The sequence below is a fragment of the Hemibagrus wyckioides genome, linkage group LG23 (genome assembly GCF_019097595.1).
Source record: "Hemibagrus wyckioides isolate EC202008001 linkage group LG23, SWU_Hwy_1.0, whole genome shotgun sequence".
In the NCBI taxonomy this organism is placed as follows: Eukaryota; Metazoa; Chordata; class Actinopteri; order Siluriformes; family Bagridae; genus Hemibagrus; species Hemibagrus wyckioides.
In genome coordinates, this window is record NC_080732.1 from 16,201,850 (window position 1) to 16,223,489 (window position 21,640).

Below are 21,640 nucleotides of genomic sequence, written 5' to 3' on the forward strand. Positions count from 1 at the left end.
TTGGATGTGTGTAAGATAAGGTACCTCCTGATTGGACGTGTGTAAGATAAGGTAACTCCTGATTGGACGTGTGTAAGATAAGGTACCTCCTGATTGGATGTGTGTAAGATAAGGGAACTCCTGATTGGACGTGTGTAAGATAAGGTACCTCCTGATTGGACGTGTGTAAGATAAGGTAACTCATGATTGGATGTGTGTAAGATAAGGCAACTCCTGATTGGACGTGTGTAAGATAAGGTACCTCCTGGTTGGACGTGTGTAAGATAAGGTAACTCCTGATTGGATGTGTGTAAGATAAGGGAACTCCTGATTGGACGTGTGTAAGGTAAGGGAACTCCTGATTGCACGTGTGTAAGATAAGGTAACTCCTGATTGCACGTGTGTAAGATAAGGTAACTCCTGATTGGATGTGTGTAAGATAAGGTAACTCCTAATTGGATGTGTGTAAGGTAAGGTAACTCCTGATAAGACGTGTGTAAGATAAGGTAACTCCTGATTGGATGTGTGTAAGATAAGGGAACTCCTGATTGGACGTGTGTAAGATAAGGTAACTCCCGATTGGACGTGTGTAAGATAAGGTAACTCCTGATTGGACGTGTGTAAGATAAGGTAACTCCTGATTGGACGTGTGTAAGATAAGGTAACTCCTGATTGGACGTGTGTAAGATAAGGTAACTCCTGATTGGACGTGTGTAAGATAAGGTAACTCCTGATTGGACGTGTGTAAGATAAGGTAACTCCTGATTGGACGTGTGTAAGATAAGGTAACTCCTGATTGGACGTGTGTAAGATAAGGTAACTCCTGATTGGACGTGTGTAAGATAAGGTAACTCCTGATTGGACGTGTGTAAGATAAGGTAACTCCTGATTGGACGTGTGTAAGATAAGGTAACTCCTGATTGGACGTGTGTAAGATAAGGTAACTCCTGATTGGATGTGTGTAAGATAAGGTAACTCCTGATTGGACGTGTGTAAGATAAGGTAACTCCTGATTGGATGTGTGTAAGATAAGGTAACTCCTGATTGGACGTGTGTAAGATAAGGGAACTCCTGATTGCACGTGTGTAAGATAAGGTAACTCCTGATTGGATGTGTGTAAGATAAGGTAACTCCTGATTGGACGTGTGTATGATAAGGGAACTCCTGATTGGACATGGGTAAGATAAGGTAACTCCTGATTGGACGTGTGTATGATAAGGGAACTCCTGATTGGACATGGGTAAGATAAGGTAACTCCTAATTAGATGTCTGTACTCTAAAGAACCTCCTGATTGAATGGGTATAAGCTAAGGTACCTCCTGATTGGACAGTTGTAAGATAAGGTAACTCCTAATTGGAAGTGTGTACGATAAGGTACCTCCTGATTGGACATCTGTACTCTCAAGGACCTCCTGATTGGATGGGTGTAAGCTAAGGAAACTCCTGATTGGATGTCTGTACTCTCAAGGACCTCCTGATTGGACGTGTGTAAGAAAAGGTACCTCCTGATTGAATGTCTGTACTCTCAAGGACCTCCTGATTGGGTGGGTGTAAGCTCAGGTACATACTGATTGGATGCATATAAGCTAAAGTGCTGCTAGATTGGACACTTGTATTCTCAGGGGGTCTTTTTAATGGAAATGTATAATCTGCCTCTTCATTGGATATCTGAAAGTTCAGGTACCTCCTGACTAGACACATATAAGCTGAAGTTAATGCACTTCTTTGGGCATTAAATGTCAGGTGCCTCTTGATCAGACACGTGGAATCTTAAGTGCCTCCTGATCAGACATTTGGAATCTTAAGTGGCTCCTGATCAGACATTTGGAATCTTAAGTGCCTCCTGATCAGACATTTGGAATCTTAAGTGGCTCCTGATCAGACATGTAGAATCTCAAGTCCCTCCTGATTGGCTACTTGTAAATTCAGGTGCGTCCTGATTGGATATCTTCTGAGCAACCATGTGGCAAAAGAAACCCCACATTGCAGCATTTGTGGAGCAATTAGAGGCCTCTTACTAACGCATGCACTATCCATCAGTCTCAGTGGACACTAGTAGGACATTAGCATTGAAGCACATTTTAAATGTGTGGACACAAGCAGCAGAGCGAAGCGGCAGGAAAGATCAATACACACAATCTGCCTTTATAAAAAATGGATCCGCAAGCTGATTTGTAGCTGCTGTCTTCCAGTTAATCGCATGCGTACAGAGGGAGTTCAGTGTCCGGTCAGCAGCAGCCCATCTCACCCTTCCTGCCTCATATGCCTCTCTTCACGCCCCAAACCAGACCTCCAGGTTACCCACAATCACTCATCTCTACAGGGGAGCTGATATCAAACCACACTTCAATCTTCTGTATTTTAAAACCAACCTTTCCCACACACACACACACACACACACACACTTTTCATATATTTTTTTGTTCTTAAAAGGAAAATCCACCCATAACAAACATTGACATGCTTTTTTTTTTATAACCCACATTGAGAAACATGACATACTTGTTATCTTTTCTTTTTTTTGTTTGTTTACTTATTGTTCAGGAGAAAACATGAGCACAGATAGGTTCGCCATGGATCATTGAGCTTTACACGGGCGGCGCAGTCGTGAACAAGAAAAGAGGGACAAAGACAGACAGATACCGAGAAAAAATAGCACTGGGACCGGGTTTGTGCTTCAAATTGAACCCAAATGAGAAAAATTTTTGGATGGTATCTCAAAACATGCAAGAGTGTGTCGCAATTGTGGCTATACAGTACAGAATTGTACACCATAGATAGATCCATATAGACAGAGAGAGAGAGATAGAGAGAGAGATGGAAGAGGTATGGAGATGCATATAGGCCGGGTCAACCTTTAAACACCGCTGTCAGAGCTCCTTCCATCACACACATGAGATTAATTTTATCACACAACACTTTCAGGATTAGATTAGCATGGCACTCCGGTCAACATTTAACAGATTACGCCAATTAGATACTTCTTTACATTTATGTTTTAGTTTGGTTATTGCTGATTTTGACAAAATTAGCTATGGGGGACACAACGATGTCAAAACATGCTATATACAGCACTGAATGATCCTGCTCTTAACCTTGCCTTTTTGTTTGTCCATGAATGTAAGAGATTGCATACGGCATACGCGTGCGGAAACTAGCGCTCGGTGTTAAGCCATGCGCCGCCGAGCACATGGTCGCAGTGTCTTCGCTACGCGCCTTTAAGTGGCGGTTAATTAGTCACCACCGAGACACTGTCGTCCTTGAAGAGGGTCCCTGTCAGCGCCTGGATTGAGCTTGATTTATGAGCTCTGCTCCTTAGCAGATGGAGGGATGAGGAGAAGAGCGACGGCGCCCTCGCTTAGCGATCCGCTCGCTAATTACGTCTCTATTTCCCACTAATTTGGCTCCCTCTCGAAAGCGGCTGGAAGAAGGAAAGAAACGAAGGAACGAACGAACGAAGAGGGCGAGCACACAGGATTTTCGAGAGTTTTTTGGTTGTGACGTCAAGATGGCTGACAAATGTTACAGCAAAAACAGTGGGACAGCATACAGGTTAGCATACATTCGATACAGTACAGAGCCTTTAAAAAGAAACGTTTGGATACATACACGGTACAAATTATATTACATTTCATTTCATTGATTGCTCCCTTTACTGTGAGTGCAGCAAAACGCTACGTTTTTGTCATAACGCTCATCTTTTTAAACGACTCTAGCATCGTGGCATGCTAGCATAACAAAGGGGGGCTAATTCATAAGCAGTGTTTTGCTGCGCTCAACTCATGTTTTTTTTTTTGTGTGTGTGTGTTTTGTTTTTAAAAAGCTTCTCATGGCAAAATAGAGCACAACACTTTGAAAAAAAAAAAGTATTATTATTATTATTATTATTAGGATTTTTTTTTTCAGAGCAAAGTACAAAATATTTTCGCACACATGGCTCTGGGATTATTTTTCTTTTTTTCTCACATGTAATTATCATCATATCAATTTCAAATACTTATCAACATCATCATCATCATCTTCATGATCATCATCATTATTAACACCAAAAAAATAAAAAATAAAAAGAGCAATTAGCAGTTAACCTTGCAGATTAAATGTACACAGTGCAGGGGGGGGGGTAGGGTTTATAGAGAGGGGCAAGGGGCGAGGGGCGAGGGGTCAGATGGACGGCACAACAGGAACAGCTCTAACCAGTACATGCTATCAACAAGCGACAAGGAAGAGTGATCGACGGTTTCAAGGGGTGGGGGATGGGTGAGGGGGCAGGAGACACCAGAAACATAACCTCCAAGCCAAAAAAGCCTGAAACAGAGAGGCTGATGGGAAATGGAATCGGGAAATCGTATAGAATTGCGTATGGACTTGTGGTGTGGCCTCTACTGCATATATATTTACACTGAGGGTGAATGTGATGTGAGGGAATGTGGTGATAGTAGTAACGTGATGAGAATGAGGAAGGACCGGAAGGCCAGACTGGGGTCACATGCTTTGCCCTGGGTCAAAACCTCCAGCGAATGCAAAAAAAATGAGGGGTGGGGCCAATCTGTTTCCCCCTCCCCCTCATGCTAATGCTGACCCTTGATGAAATTTGACATCATTCACAGAAAAATTCTGTTGCTCTGATCTGATCCGAGAGAGCGAAGGCCACTGAGGCGTGGCCTGCTGGTGAACAGCCACAGCTTGTTTACAGGGTCACCTGACCATCATCATCATCATCGTCATAAATATCACATTTCTTAGAAACACCATTAATGTGACAGCATTCACAAATATACAACCATGATCCAGCACACGTGCACACGTGAGACAAAGACGCGCTCCGCTCAGCACCTTCACGTTTGTAGCATTTTTTTTTTCTTTTTTTTTCTTTTTTACAATCATCACCACAACAGCTATGAACATCGAAAAGGTGACCTTCGCTGGAGAAGTGGGAGAGGCAGTGGCCAGTGGTCGCCAAAGACGGGTGGGAATGAGATGAGTAGGGAAAGGAGGGTAGGGGAAAAGAAAGGAGGGGAGGGTGGTGATTATAGGATGCAAGAGATGGCTCCTGGGTTAATGCATAATTCTTTTTTATTCACAGTGATGGGTTCGTCATTTAAAGACTCCTTTCCGAGGCGGCGGCGTATTAGACCTTCAGCAGGACGGACATGGCGAGGCTGAACCAGAAGACGAGTCCCGATAGACAGGCGCTTAGCGATGAGTTTCCGCCGTACACAGCCCCCGGCCCTGAAGAGACACGATATGTGATATGGCATAAAACATAACATATGAGCTAGAAATGATGAAAGGATGTTAACTATGGATTTGGAATATATTTACACTGAGTTTTACTTTTGCACAAACCGATTGATATCGGTTTGTGCAAAGACCCATTTCAATGAAATAGAGATTTTTACTTGAGGGATTAAAGAAATGCACAGACGTCTGGAAACTAGGTGCGCTGCTAGCTTTCTCCAAGAAATTAACAGAACAAATAAGATAATCCGAATGATTAGGATTTATATATTTGCTTGATTTACAAAAAGCACATTTCTGTGAAACTAACAAAAAAAATTATAGAATAAGAGCAAACTAGCAAAAAAAACAAAACAAACTGCTAGTTTTCAGTCGTCATGCTAGCACAGTGACTAGCAACTAGCCTTCCTATCTAATTACTTGTTCGCTTAAAGGCACTGTTTTTGGGTTAAAATCATAGTTAGCTGGTTTTCTAGGCTGTTTTTCTGTTAAGAAATCCTCAAGAAATAATGCATTTAGCTTTTCAGAAAGCCACTGTAGCTAGCTAGCGTGGCTAATTTTGTGTCAAACTTCCATTTATTTTCCGAAACATAAAAAAAAAAAAAACCCATGCCCAATTCAAAATGTCTAATTCCATCTCCTCTCCATTGTGTGGTTGTTGAACATGACTACTCATAATCTTTTCTGGCATGAGAAGATTTATTTTTTTCTTTCCAGTTTTTCAAAGTAGTGTCTCTTATTTCTTTAAATATGAAGGACGTAAAGACGGGGAGCTAAAAAGCAGAGCCGAGGGTGGAAGCGACGGCACGAATCAGTCGAAAGATGTATGAGAATGACAGCGAGTGACTCAGCGAGGTGAAACTCGTGCAGATAATAGGAGGGAGAAAGAGAGAGAGAGAGAAAGGGAAAGGGAGAGAGAGACGGGGCGAGAGATGGAGGACTCACTTACGATGGTAATGTGCAGTAGTGTGGCAGGAGCGAAGGAGGGAGCGAGGGAAATCACTCACTGGGGGCGGTAATGCGAGGAATGGAATGAGAGAGAGAAGGATGGAGGGAGAGAAATCATGGCTTTGTGGCAGAGCAGGACAGAACGGAGCGAAAATGGGAGGACGATAAACGACAGAGAGCATAACGGCCCTGCGAATGGAGGGATCGGGAGAAATAAACAGGTAAAAGGAATGCCAAGACGAAAAAAAACGAGGGCTTAAAAGTATCCGGGGACAGCAAGAGACAGCATTTTAGTTTTTTTTTTTGTAATGCAAAAAAGCGTCTAGAAGTGATATTAAAGCCGTCGCCTTTTTGCGAACACAATCCTCGGTGAGCTCAGGAAGAGCACTTCGAACACAGTCGAATACGTGCATGTTGTTTTCCCTCCCCATGGGTGTTTATGCACTCATGACACTTTTCTTTTGTGGATTTGGAAATTTGTAAGTATCTGCTAGCAAAGAGCTTCACAATTGTCTGTGTGTACTCACGGAACAGAAGCATGCTGGCATTGGAGGCCCCTAGGCGGTTGGAGGCGAAGCAGGTGTAGTTGCCAAAGTGTTTCTCGGTGACGTTGGTAAAAAACAGCAGGGAACGCGTCTTCTCGTTTTTAATCTTCATCATGCTGTCGCTCTCCACCAGTCTATCGGATAACAAAACAAAAAAACAAACACACAATCAAGATTTTTCTCATACAAAAATAAAGTCAGTGGTTTGTAGTCTTGCTCGGTTCCTACACCATTTTTTCCACAGACCACCCCGCTGTTTGGGAATGGTGGTGGAGGTGGGGTTTGCATTGGGGAGGTTAGACCAGGGGTCATCACACACATAACAAAATACAATAAAATGCATAATATGTACAATCTAATTATTATATATATACAGTGCGTATGGCCTTGTTGGACAGTCGGTCACCACATATTACCAGTGGTGTAATGCAGGTTCTTTATCAGTCGGCTTTCACTTCTTAATCCCCTCTGATGCCCATCATTCAGTTGTGTCCTGCATTAGCGAAAATCACGAGTAGCTAACCCAGTTAAATTGTGAATAAATGCAAATATTCTCTAAAAACACCCAGTAAAGACAGTGATGCGTTCAGTACCGAGGCGCAGGCTTCCCTTGAAATATGATAGCAACTGCCCCACCCTCGACAATCTGACAATGCCCAACACAATTGGATCAGAGCACTGTCAATCATTACCTGATTCGCTGCCTATCATTTTAGCAATGTCCAATGATATTTCAATTAATGAAATTAATAAGAAAGATGAAGCGAACTACTCAAACAAAAATTTGTTTTCAGAATTACAAACGACCTCGCAATGCTACATTGGTGCTCTGAGAGAGGGTGCCGACAGTGACAGAGACAGTGGTGCAGGGTAGTATACCCACTTCTCCAGGGACCACTACGCCACTGCATATTACACAGGCTTGGAGAATGAAATCACCTGTTGCGATGAACCTGTAATTTAAACAGAACTCGTGGTATTTTCTTTCAAATACAACTTTCCTTAATTTGGCAGGATTGGAGGCTTCTGCTGCCATCATTGCGTCTGATAAGTGGAGGTGGTAGCTTAGTGGTTAAGGTCTAAGGACTAGTGCTTGGAAGGTTGTGAGTTCAAATCCCAAGTCCACCAAACTGCCATTGTTGGGTCCTTGAGCAAGGCTCTTAAGCCTTAATTGCTAAGTTGTATAAACTGAGATAAAAAAAAGTTTCTCTGGATAAAGGTGTCTACCAAATGCCAGAAATGTAAGCTCTCCAGCTACATTTGTTTTTGTTTTTTTACTCATTATAGCTAAAGTTAGTTTATAAGCTTTATTCATCGGTGCATTAAAAAAACTGAGTGAGATAAGTGTGGGAAAGAGGAACAGATGGAAGTGTAATTTCTTGGAAAAAGAAAAACACTCTGCAGACTGCAATAATCAATAAAATGGAAATCTTCTTCTTCTCGCCATAGCGGACCACTTAGATAGATAGATAGATAGATAGATAGATAGATAGATAGATAGATAGATAGATAGATAGATAGATAGATAGATAGATAGATAGATAGATAGATAGATAGATAGATAGATAGATAGATAGATAGATAGATAGATAGATAGATAGACAGACTTTATTGATCCCATGAGGGAAATTCTTGAAACATCAACATTGTTGCCTGGAAGGTAGTATTGAACCACGTCAGGTACAAGATAGTTTGAAGCCTGCACCCCGGACCACCGAAGTTCACTTCATGTTTTGATTGGCACAGATTTTACACCAGATATTTACACCCTTACTGACGCAACCCTCCCATTTGACCCAGGCTTGGGACCAGGACTGAGAGTTAACTCTTCAGTGGCTGGGTTAGCTCTCTGCCTAGGAATCGAACCCGGGCCACAGCAATGAAAGCACAGGATTCTGTTGCTGGACCACCAGTAGGCTGATCAATAAAAATTTATTATTTCTGTGTAGCTTGGTAACAATTGACCCATGGCTCATTAGTAGCCTGTGGCCCCATGGTTGGGGAAATTCAATCAAATGGTTCAAAAGTTACAGATCATGAATTACAGTTTGATATTTTTGCACTTGTTTGTAAAGTGGTGTCAAATAGCAACGCTATTCAAATCTATTTCAAGACAAAATCCGAATGTAATGTGAACAAATTCCAATTGCGATCCAGATATATATATATTTGGCATATATATATATCAGACAAAAGATATAAAACAGATGAATCAAATCGAATCACCGAACATGATGGCATCTGGAATTCATGGCTTGTGGAGTAGCAAAGTTTCAGCATGACTGGCAGCATACATGAAAGAAATCTTGTGGAGAAAACCGTAATAATTCCTTCACTTCTTCAATTTTGTAGGTGGCACCGCAGAGCTGCTTTGACAGTCGGTGGAAAGGGAAAAAAAACAAAACCAAAAAAAAACAAAACAATAGAAACCTTGCACACCTACAAGTGATAAGAAAAGTAATGAAAAATGACTGGTGCTGTAGATCTGAAAGAGAACGTGTTAGTCACTGTCCCATTCCCTCTGTCTCTTAAACTCCCCCACACACACACACACACACAAACTTAGACACACACCAATATATTAAATAAATAAACAGAACTACAGATAAGGTAAATCAAATATGTTAAAACACATTACACAATTATCAAGAGATTCCACTAGGATTAAGGCGACAACTTGCAAACCTGCACGTATTCCCTAAACAGGCCGAGATAGTTACCTCCGGTCGTCCCTGTACCACTCGAAGGATGCGGTGGGGACAGCCATAGCCTCGCAGCGCAAGATGGCCGCCTTCCCCACTTGAGCTGGCATATTCTTTACATCTGTGATCATGGGTGGATCTGGAGGAAGAGCAGTTATTTACTGGAATTGTCTTATGATCAGGACCAATCTGATAAGACTAATAAAAAAGAAAGGATAATGAAATTTTGTGGATAGGTAGTGAAGTGTTTTTTTATGATTCCACCCCAGGGCTAATTACTTTGTCTCGCTTCTATTATTTTCTTCATTTTTTTTTAATCTAACAAAGCTAAATCAGCAGGCCCTGAGCAGTATATTAGGTTTGATGGCTAATGCGAGAAGCATTTGTTGGCTGTTTTTGTGATTAATCTAGAGTTTGAAAAAATAAAACCTGTAAGCAGATTACGCATCCAGGCGATTAGATTTCCACCATTTTTCTCCCTAGCTGAGACACCCACCAGCCAAACAATAACTATCATACAGGAAGGATGAAAGCTAGCATAGTTTTTTAAAACCTGCAGCTCATGATTCATCACAGGATAAGTTAACAATCTGCCGTCTTCTGTGTACATGACCTCACAGATTCCAAGGATGTCCATGGTTGCTGTTGTAGAAAGGACAATATCAACAGTTACATTATTTACTCCATTGTCCATTGTCACTGAAATGAGAAATTTTCTCTTCTGAGCTTGGTTCCTCTCAAGGTTTCTTCCTCATTTCATCTCAGGGAGTTTTTCCTCACCACTGTCACCTCAGGTTTTCTCAGTACTGATAAATAGTAGCTTAACTTTAAACTTTCAATGTTTCTATACTTCTGTAAAGATGCTTTGAGACATTGTCCAATAGTTATAAACGTAAATTGAATTGAAATTGAATTGAATGATTGGCTGGTGTCATTATGATAGGAAGAGACAGTATGCCTTCCTTCCCACACAGAGACCATAGCCAAATTTGCTCACATGGTCATAGACGTCTGTGTCATCACCATGCTTTATATTCACAATCTTCCAAATTCTTCACGGGTTTCTTCACGTCTCCCTTAAGACCCTTGCTGAAAGAAGGGAAGCCGAAAGCAGTACTAGAAGGAGATTGTTTCCTTTTATCTCTACAATATGTATGTTTAAACCTAACCTGTTCCGTATAGATTGTGTCAATAGATTTCTTAGAGCCTCAAAGCACCTCTACTTTTATCCGAATTCTGTCAACTGCTGAACAAAAAACAAACCGAGATCCTGGTCTCACAGTCGGTTGGAGCTATTTTTATGAGGCAGGATAATTAGCCTGAAGTGATGCTTGACTATTTTTTTTTTTCAGGCATATGATGAGGGATCAGGAACAAAACTCAGGCACAAAATCGGTTCTTTGAGTTTATCACGCTGGTTTATTTTATTTAAACATGAAGGTGTGGGCTAGTAACGTCTTCACAGTATGTCCAGTGTGATGCCAGGTAAAGCCGTCTCTCTCAGAGTACTAGCGCTATTCATAGTCTGTATTAATGCACGTAATTACCTAATTATATACACAACTCACAAAAAGTTAAGGATATTCAGCTTTCGGGTGAAATTTCAGGATGCACCTAAAATGCACTATAACCTTTACAGATGAACTTAACCTTAACCTTCTCTACACTTTTGAATGCACATGTCCAACTGTTCAGTGTCACTGAAAGGCATAGAAGTGGACGTCCTTTGGCCACATCCCACGTTGATGACCGCTTCATTGTGAACATCTGTGGAACCGGATGATGAATGCCACTCAACTCCAGGCACATTTAAGAGAGGTGAGAGGCACCCAAATTTCACATCAGACCATTCGAAACCATTTACATCAGCATGGTCTGCGTGCTAGACGACCTGCAAGGGTACCTGACCACACCACCAGACACAGGTGTTGGGCCAGGGAGCATTTATGCTGGACGAGGGACCAGTGGGCCTCAGTGCTGTTCTCTGATGATTCACGTTGAGCAGAAATGATGGCTGACAACGATGTTGGAGACGTCAAGGAGAGCGCTATGCATCAGCCACTGGTGGTGATGGTGTTACAGTCTGGGCAGGTGTGTCTACTCAATACAGAACTGCCCTACATCTTGTGAATGGTACAGTGACAAGCCAATACTACCTGAATAACATCATTAATCCAGTCATTGTGCCCCTGCATGAACAACACAGGCCTAATTTCATCTTCATGGATGACAATGCTCTAGCTCATCGAGGTCGCATCATTAGGGAACAGCTACTGGAGGCTGGGGTACCTCAAATGGAGTGGCCTGCACTTTCTCCAGACCTGAATCCCATAGAAAACCTATGGGATCAGCTGAGTCGCCGTGTAGAGGCTCATAACCCTGCACCCCAGAACCTCAATGACCTCAGGGTCGCCCTTCAAGAGGAGTGGAATGCCATGCCTCAGCAGACAATATGTCGACTTGTGAACAGCATGAGACGTCGTTGTCAAGCTGTAATTGATGGTCAAGGGCACATGACAAATTACTGAGACATTTTTTGTTGTGGTATACCCACCACTGTTGTTGGCTTTTGTTTCAATAAATTGTTTGAGATGAGGAAATCACCATTGCATGCTTCTACTTAAATATCCTACTTTCATGATATAATATTACTGTAGCGTGAACTTTTTACATTTTCCATAAATTTCCCCCAAAAGCCAAATATACTTAACTTTTTGAGAGTAGTGTATATTGAGTTATATAACATTAGTTGATGCTTTTAGTCTATTTAATTGGATTATCAGGCGAGCATAAGAAAGGACTGGGCAGCACACTGGAGCTTTAACTTGACTGGTGGATTGGATAACGATAATTGATGATTTGTTCATCCTGGGAAAGACAGATAACTGATAATAGACCAGGCTTCTTACTGGTGGGACAAAATCCATTGCAACTTCACTGAGTTAAGAGATTTGTGTGACTTTTATTTATTTATTTTTTTGCATTGCTCACTCTGATGTTGGACAAGACACTCAGGATTTTAAGAATTTGTGGTTTTTCATAAGGATTTATGTTTTTGCCTAGCCTACTAAGGGCAATATATTCATAGAAAAGTTCCCAAAAAACACCCCAAAAGGGTAAGATTTTTATAACCATAAGTAAATTGTGCTATCAAACCCATTTCTGCTCTCTGAGACGCCCCAAGTGCTTGTTCATAAGCAGCTAAAATCTGAAGGTGTTTCTCTCCAGCTACTGAAATTCTGCGCAAGGTTATCCAACACACTGAAAGCCGACTAATTTTATACCATGCTTGCGGCGATACAATAATTCATTTGTTTATACAGATTGATGATGTCTGATAATTCCACAGTGTACTGGGAAAAAGGGTGCGGCATAAAGAACAGTTTACTGAGTGGCATATGTAGGCTGAATCTTATTTTTAGCATCACAGTTGTCATGAGAATGTGAATGTTCTCAATAAAATGGACCTAATGCAGTGATAAACAAGGTTTTTCTTTATAATCCTATAATAGTGTGTGTGTGTGTGCGTGTGTGTGCGTGTGTGTGTGTTAATATACTCACAATTCACTGTGACTTTGACACGGCGTGTATCAGGTGGCGCCACACCGTTGTTTGTGATGCACATGAACTCTTCAGCTTGATGCCGTTTAATCTCCGTGATGTCCAGAAACTCTCCCTCGTACGTACGTCCAGCTGCAAGCCGACACAAAAAGCGACAGACAAAGAGGTCAAATGTCACATCCCTGCCACCCAGTAGGACGCTAAAGGAACAGCTGAGCCTAATGTGTTCCTGTTGCTAATAATGAATTAGCACACTCCCAGTGAGATCGTGCTAATTAGCGGCTGCTGACTCTCAATCACTGTTAGCATGTTTGATCAAATGGGTTTATTTAAACTCAATAGGCTTAATTGATGGTTTATTTAGCTGCGTGATCGAAATGTTTGGACTGTGGCCGGCGTGAAACATTGCCAAAATGAATAATGTTCAGTAGACGTAGTGTCATTTAGCTCAGAAATGAGCTACAGCACTTCGCTAACGAGGCTGGATTGTGAGCTGACGTTTATTACGAGAATTTGACAGAGTGGATGGATATGAAAGGGCACCACAAATTGTACGGAGAGTGAAACAGAAGGCTAGCGGTGCTGTAGAGTATTTCTCTTGAGTATGATTGGGAATTTTTTAATTCAAAGTGGGATTGTGGAAAGTTCTAGTACAAAATATTCAGTCTCTTGGGTCTTGAGTCTTGTTTGATTGTTTGAATGGTTGTTTCTCAAGCCAAATTTCTGAGAATTCTGGTTCTCAAGTAAATCTTATAGTTTGAACTTATGCAAATTCAGCAAAGCGAGACATGATGATCTCTGGTTTCTTTGTTTAAAAGGCATTTTTGCACAACAAATTCCTCTATCTGCTAAATAATCTCATCAAGATGCCTCAGGGAGTTTCATTTCCCAAGAATGGCTGCTCCGATTAAAATGTGTTGCATGCCACTTAACCCTGCCTTATGCTACACTCATGTCAGTATTCTTAGATTTCTTAGTTCCTCTAAATCCTGTTAGCGTGTCCTCTGTATGACCTGAGCACAATTCTACTATAATTCTTAGCTTTTTGTACTTATATGTCCTTATATTTCCTATTCTTTTTGCCGTGATAGTTAATCATAAACCTTGGAAAAGCAGAACAATGCTAAAATCTTTCATTTTATCTTGGACCAGATTTTTGTAAATACACTTCAGAGAACTGCTGCAAGCAATCACTGGTGTCCAGGCACTAACTTTTTAATTGGTGAAACATATCAATCTAACTACCTCAAAATAATCTAGGGTATAAACCTTTCCTCATAATCAGTGATGAAATCCAGCTGCAGAATTCTTGTGGAGACTTTCTGGTTCGAAACTTGTTTGCGTCAGTGGAAAGCCAAGTGATGCCAACCAAAGTGATTTTACGAATTTTTGGAATCAATTTTCGGAGTCAACCCACGATACCAATGTTGCCTTCGGCATGCGTTCAAAAGCTAGGTGATTTTTCAGCCGTTTTTTTGTTGACAGATTGGTGGGGTGGGTGGTCTGCTCTATTTTTAGCCCAAGCTTGGTGGCACGACTTCCTGTGAGGAGCCTTGACATGGAATGCTTGGCTTGGGTCAGTTCTTTGTAAGCAGCCATACAGTTTACATACGCACCATATCGTATCGTTCGTTAGTGTTTGTGGGGTTTTTGTGGATTTTGTGCAAGATTTAGTAAAGACATAGCATCACGGGTCCCAAGAAAGTCACTTTCAGTGGAAATTATGAAAGACATCATTGCTAAAAAAGCAGCTGGTGCAAGTATGAGTGATCTTTCTAGAAAGTACGAAATTTTCACCTTAAGAACTTGCCTCCAGAACAAATTAAATGTGTATGCTGAGGTTCCACTGTATTCCACTGTATGAAGTTTTCATTAAGGCCAAGTTTCCCCATAGACTCAAGTTAAGGTCATCTTAAAGTTTTTGTTATGTTAAACTAGAATTTGATTTGTGTACAGAAGAAAAAGTGTACTATGTGTTGCTGGAACTAATTACCAGGCTGTTACTTTCCTCCGTAACGAGCGGTACTTATTGTATTGTAAACTATTGTCATGCTTCATATTCTAGTCATGTATGACTCAGCGAATGAAGTAACACACATGCTTTACTTTGTGTGGACAACGGTTCATTTTGCTGAATAAAAGTACCATGTAGAAATCCCATTGCATCCGTGTTTTTGGCTTATTTTGCTAAACTGGCTATCCTGAGGCTACTACAGCACCAGCTTCCAACTCTCCTTCACCTCTTACACTGTGACGCATTACAAAATTCAATGATAATAGTGATGTGTGTTTGGAACAGATCCACAAACACAACTAACAATCGCACAAATTCGTAAGAAGTTCAAAATCGATGGACACTCTAGTCAGTGTTGGTCATATAGTAGTTCACCAAAATCATGTGGTAGGAGAGGTAGTGGGGATGTGGTAGCTTAGTGATGAAGATGATGGGCTACTGCTTGGAAGGTTGTGAGTTCAAGTCCCAGGTCCTTTGAGCTTCCTCTGCTGGGCTCCTGAGCAAGGTGCTAAACCCTCAATTGCTCAGTTGTATGAAATGAGATAAAATGTAAGTTGCTCTCGATAAGTGTGTCTGCCAAATGCTGTAAATGTAAAATCATGTGTCTGGATCCTAATGGTGACTGCTTTGAGCGACTAATGTGACTGCATAATTTAAACATGACTTACAGCTATCCTTTGATATTTAGAAGAAGCCTTTATTTGTCATTACATTACAGCACAGTGAAATTCTTTCTTTACATATCCCAACTTTAGGAGCTGGGGTCTAAGCTCAGGGTCAGCCGCTCTAGAGCAAAGAGAGTTAAGAGCCTTGCTCAAGGGCCCAACAGTGGCAGCTTGGCAGTGCTGGGGCTTGAACCCATAATCTTCTGTTGACCCACCACTACCCCATGCTTATATAAATTTAGTGATAAAATTTTTATTCATGTGAAAGTGAGTTTTTTGGGCCCTTCTGTACTTTTATGAAGCTTACATTTACTTTTCTGTCATTTGGCAGATGATCTTATCCAACTCTTATGCCAACTTATTTATCTCATTTTATACTGAGCATTTGAGGGTTAAGGGCTTTGCTCAGGGGCCCAGCAGTGGCAGCATGAAAAAGACAACCTTTAGATCAGTAGTCCAGCACCTTAACCACTAAGCTACCACATACCCTTAGTGACCTCTGCAGGCAGGGAGAGGGACTGTCCTGGGCTGGAATGACACAAAAACAATATAGTCCTCAACACTGTTCTTTTGAAATGTTAAATGTTCATGGCAAATAACATCACCTCAATAATTTGAGCTACAAGTAGCAATCAGATTAGTTTTATTAGCTGGTTGGCATGCTGCAGGCCAAGTATGAGTCTGTCATATTTGTGAGGGAAATATTCAAATCTATCTAACTTAAAACACAGCAAGTATTAAGAGTCAATGTGAGGTAGCGTACCTGCCATGCAACTTCCTCATATTGACTCTCAATACTTGCTGTGTTTTAATTTAGATAGATCTTAAATCTAACATTTCAAAAGAACAATATTAAGGACTGTATTGTTGTTGTGTCACTCCCGCTCAGGACTGTCCCCCTCCGAGCCAGCAGAGGTCACTAACTCCAGACTTCTCAGCAGTTGTTTACGTCGTTGTTTGTACTATATAACTATGTAAGTTTCAATTCCTCTTCACAAAGTCTTGCAAATATTCTGTTTTGTGTCATTTCGGAGTTATGATTTATCTATGTGCGTTTTTTTTTTTTTTTTTTTTTTTTTAAATTTTGCTACTGCTTGTTCTTCAGATTACCCCGTCGTTCTGACGATTAGCGCCATTACCGTGCATGACCGTTTCCTGATTAATGACTTGTAATTTGGATTGTGTCATAATAAACTATGCGCACCGAGCCTCACGTTTCTATCAAGTCTAATTTGTTACATCCTATTCACATGTACAAACAGCTTGACCCGTCGTTTTGTTGCAGTTTCTAAAGGGAAATTGCATCAGATCACATTTGGATCTCCATGGACTCGTGTAACGAAATTCACCTGGGCTAATAAAGTATTAGATCGCCTTTATGATGGCAACAGGACATTAACCAAGGGGAAATTAAGATGGCAAGTCAATAAGGGCCTGTTAAAACATGCTAATGAGGAGCTTTGCTAATGTGATATATGTGATGAACGCGTTTTCTGGAACGGCCTCTGTAGAAAAAAAAACCTGATTAAAAATTTTACGTGAATTACATTGATGTATTTTTATATTGTAGATGCACTGCCTTTAAAACATGTTTTAGTGTACAGTGGAACCTTGACCTTGGTATATGCTGTGTGTACGTCCAGGAGCTGTTCAACACTTGTTTGCGTCTGTGGAAAGCCAAGCGAAGCCAAGCCGAAGCGAGTTTACGAATTTTCATTCAGCAAAAGCTATTTGGAAAGAGTCAGCCCACGATACCAACGTTGCCTTCGTCATGTGTTCAAAAGCTAGGTGATTTCTTGGACGTTTTTTTTGTCCATAGATTGGTGGCATAGGTGATCTGTTCTATTTTTAATCCAAGCTTGGTGGCACGACTGCCTGTGAGGATTCTTGACATGGAATGCTTGGCTTGGGTCAGTTCTTTGTAAGCAGCCATACAGTTTACATATGCTTCATATTGGTCATATTTTTGGGCGGCTGGAACGGGTTATCTGCATTTACATTACTTCTTCGCTTCACAATACAAATTTTCTCCTTAAGAACTCGCCTCCAGAACCTATTTAAATTCGCATGCCGAGGTTCCACTGTAGTTTTGTTTTTAGATTCAATATATGATCTAACATTTATTTTATAGTGATAATTTTCTCCCTGCTGTTATGTCAACTAACAAAATAGCACCAGAATCGTTAATCACGGCACAAATATTTCAGTATAAAGATTTTTCCAGAGATTCTTTCCAAAACTCATCTGTCTGGAGAATATCTACGTGTACCTCTATCCTTATGAACTCACAACAAACAATATGATAATGCTAATTTCACGCAAAAGCATTTCTCGTGTAAACTCGCTCCGCCGTCATTAATTCCAGAAATATAATTCCTCTTATCGAATATGCTAACTTTTACACTTTATTTCCACTCGAAAGTTTTCTTATTTGCAGCTAGCATTAAAACAAGAGAGACGGAAAGCACGCTAATGAGAGAGAGAGAGAGAGAGAGAGAGGGAGAAATCTCTCCGAGGGTCTTTTGGTGAAAATGTCTGAGTCATTCAGCCGTCTGATTTATTAAGCTATCTGTCTCCGCATGGCGTCCGCGTGCTCGTTTTATGCTACTGAAAGCTCAAGGTGTGCTACGTGTCAGAAGGAAAGTGGCATTAACCACCAAATCCACTCTGGATTTGAATTTCATTCCCCACCTGCCATTTGACAAGTCCACAGTCCACTGCAGGACGACTAAAGACTTAATTCATAAAGCCACGCGAGCATTTCCCTGTCACAGATTTGCGTGCCTGTTAATTGAAGATTAAGCCAGAGGATTATTAGCACAGCCACTGAGCTGGAGCCGATTATTTTGCGGTTGCTGTTGTTTACCCCGAAGAGCGCACGCAGCCTCGGCTACAACGCTATTCACTTATTCTCTTAAGTTATTAAATATCTCTCTCTCTTGCCACTTCGTCTACTCTGGCAGCCATTTCAAGCTCTCAGGCGAGACGGAAGGGAAAAAAAAAAATGACATATCAGATCCAGACGATTCTTTTTTTTTTTTTTCAGGTAAGTAAGTAGATGACGGTTTTCTTCACGTGAGCGCCAATTTGTTATTCCGTCAGCGCCGAGAAGACAGAAGACAAGAAGGGAGAAGATGAAAAGCAGAATCCGGTGCTTGTTAAGTAGACCACATTTTCTTTTTGATTTTTTTTGCAGCCGTGACACATGATGCATTTTCTATTTTTTTTTTTGCTTTTTCTTAACCAGACCTAAGTGTCTGGTAAAATGGAATCCACCAGTCGAGGACCTCTCTGACAGATCAGCAATTCTGATTGAAATCAGCTGAGGTCAAGATAAGGGATAGATTTACCTTCTTGAACACAAGGCCCGAAAGAGCGCTCTTTTTGGCTTGTATCGCTTTTTGCCATATTTATCGAGCAAATATTTTCTATTTTTATTCTGTCTCACCTCAGGAGGCATGGCTAGAGCGTAAAAGAGACAGATGTGCAACGTTTATGGATCAAAGATCTTCCATATCTGTGAAAGCGTCTCCTGTGTGTGTTTGCTATGAAACGCGTGATGGACAGGGCTGATCTTTTGTACGACACGCGATTCTTATCTCTGACAAGCGTACGTCTGTTTGGGCTGATATGTTCTTGTCACACACACACACGCGTGTTCATGTGTGTGTGTGTCAGCTCTGGAAGCTTAGAAGTGTCTTTAGGCGATTGCCAAAGAAAATTGTTTATTTATAAGAGAGATGGGGGGGAGGGGGCGTGGCTAACAGAAGGAAGATTTGTATCTGAGAAGGAGATTAGGATGATTGACAGACATCAAGGTGCGCTGTTCTGGTGTCCTTCTCTCTCATCTCGGCAGTCCGGGTGCTCAGAAATACCAACATGCCCTCAATCTTTCCTTTTTCTTCCAGTTCTTTTCACCTTTCCTCCTCCAGAAGGTGAGGTGTGTGGATTAAAAGTGCTGAGTGTGTCAGTTTGCAAGAAGCCTGCAGCAAACTGGAGCAAACTGCAGGAAAATCTGCAGTGGAAAAGCTGAACTTGTTCAGCTTCCTGAAACCTCGCGCCGAGCCACAACAATTAGCCTTGTTTAAGAGGAAAGGAAAGAATTTGAACACAGCCAGAATTGCTTTTCGTTGTGATTTCGCTTCACACTAAAAATAGCTAGCTATTAGCTAAGCAACTATTTCTTTTGTGCCTTAAAATAAATCTGCATTAACAAGACATACAGGTAAGCAGCTTGCCATGACATTAAACGAACAGATATATAATCTGGAAGCGTGGATGCTAATTAGATATGAACTTGACCTGATACTTAACCTGACATACGGTTCATATGTTTAATGTATGGAACAAAATACAACAGGAAAGTAATCACTGTTAATGAGGTAGTGGTGCGATGCATCATTTTCTAATCATTATTCCTCTTATATCACTGCATTTTGGTTCAATGCTTATTTAATATAATATATATGCTTATAATATTTTTTATCCATTTATAGTTACATTTAATGTTGTTGAATTTCTCAAAGCAATGTCCTTTTATCCCTTACATCCCATACGTTATAAACGGTCGTTCTGTTACGTTGTCTAGACTTTAATAAGACAAAAAAAAATTGAGCATTTTATAAATAATAAATAAATAAATAAATAAATACAAAAATCTGTTACAAAGCATTAACACTGGAGACTTTTTCCAAAGAATGTAAAATAACATCTCACAGAAAAACGTCATCCTATATATTTTATTTTAGGTATTTTTTTTCTCTATATATGACTTTTATTTATTTTTATTTATTTTCTACATTTATTTGTGATCCATTTATGTTGAACGTCTCCTGTGCAAGCCCCTCTATAGGTTACTACAGACAAGATAACTTATTAAAATAAGTGCATTAATGTAATTATTACTCAATCAATATACACTTACTGTATGATGCTGAGAAATGCTGTTATAGAAATGTAATCAACATATTCTGACTTTAGTGTGTAAGTCGGTGCAACTGTGAGCAGACCCGGAATCCAGGAAACTTCTTTTCTATGGAGTATCTGAGTCTAGTCTAATGTTGTTTAACTGTAAAGTCTAATCTAATTACAGAACTGACTTGACCCACATCTTCATCTGACTTTGATTTGATTTTTCTTAAATGTAGCCCAAGATGAACAAAAATCTCAATAAACATCTTGTCTATCAGCGTTTCGGTCCTCATCATCTGCGTTCTGAATTTTTAATGGCGTCTATCACTAACCCCCTTCTTCCATGCATTCAATCCTGTTTGTATGCTCTAAGTGTGTGTAGACACGGTCTCCCGAGACTGACATCACAGCCGAAGTAGTTCCGGTTACGATTCCTGGCAGTTGTTTCCAGAGGATGAACTTTCCGAAATGAATAATTTATAAGTTTCAACCAGGTTTGCTGACAGTAATGTTTACTGCCAAAAAAATAAAAACGAAACAGTTTAATAGCTGTTCCATCACGGCTGCCCATTACGAATGTGATTTATATCAATGAGGATGGAAGTTATAAATAGGGCCCTTAATGACAAACACGATTATTAGTGTTACAGTGATCGTGGTGACAGTGATGGCGGGCGCGATGACAGATGCTGATGATTATCGTTCTGGATACGGCTGTAATTACGCATAATGTGATTGTGAGATGGCCGTGAAATCCGTGCTTCAAGAGTTGTGGCTCACATTTTATGTCCTTCCAGGTGATGGTGGGCTCGGGCCGGCCGACCGCCAAGCAGAAGAGGTTCACGTCGTCGCCCTCATTGACCGATTTATCCTGAGAGATGTTGACTATCCTCGCTGGCACTGTGAAAACCAAAAGCAGAACAGTCCATTTAAAAAACATGGACGAAACAAATTGGATGTCTTCATTCACAATGTGGATGCTGTAATTGTTTTGATTTAAACCCTCCTGACCCCATGGATCTGAATATTGTCAGTCAAGCACCACTTAGATGCCTTTGTTTTCCTTCTTTCTTTCCA

At 40.8% G+C, this 21,640-nt stretch overlaps 1 protein-coding gene across 1 annotated transcript in view; it reads right to left on the minus strand.

Annotated features, from left to right (window-relative positions):
• The window catches only part of iglon5 (IgLON family member 5), a 156,370-nt gene that overhangs the window by 4,325 nt on the left and 130,405 nt on the right, over window positions 1-21,640 (minus strand). The window contains exons 4-8 of the mRNA XM_058376703.1: window positions 21,344-21,463; window positions 12,974-13,105; window positions 9,431-9,551; window positions 6,693-6,844; window positions 1-5,208 (exon numbers count right to left, since the gene is read on the minus strand). The exon at window positions 1-5,208 is cut by the window's left edge and continues 4,325 nt beyond it. Of these exons, the coding sequence (XP_058232686.1) occupies window positions 5,108-5,208; window positions 6,693-6,844; window positions 9,431-9,551; window positions 12,974-13,105; window positions 21,344-21,463 (626 nt within the window). The 3' untranslated portion in view covers window positions 1-5,107. The remainder of the gene's footprint in view (window positions 5,209-6,692; window positions 6,845-9,430; window positions 9,552-12,973; window positions 13,106-21,343; window positions 21,464-21,640) is intronic.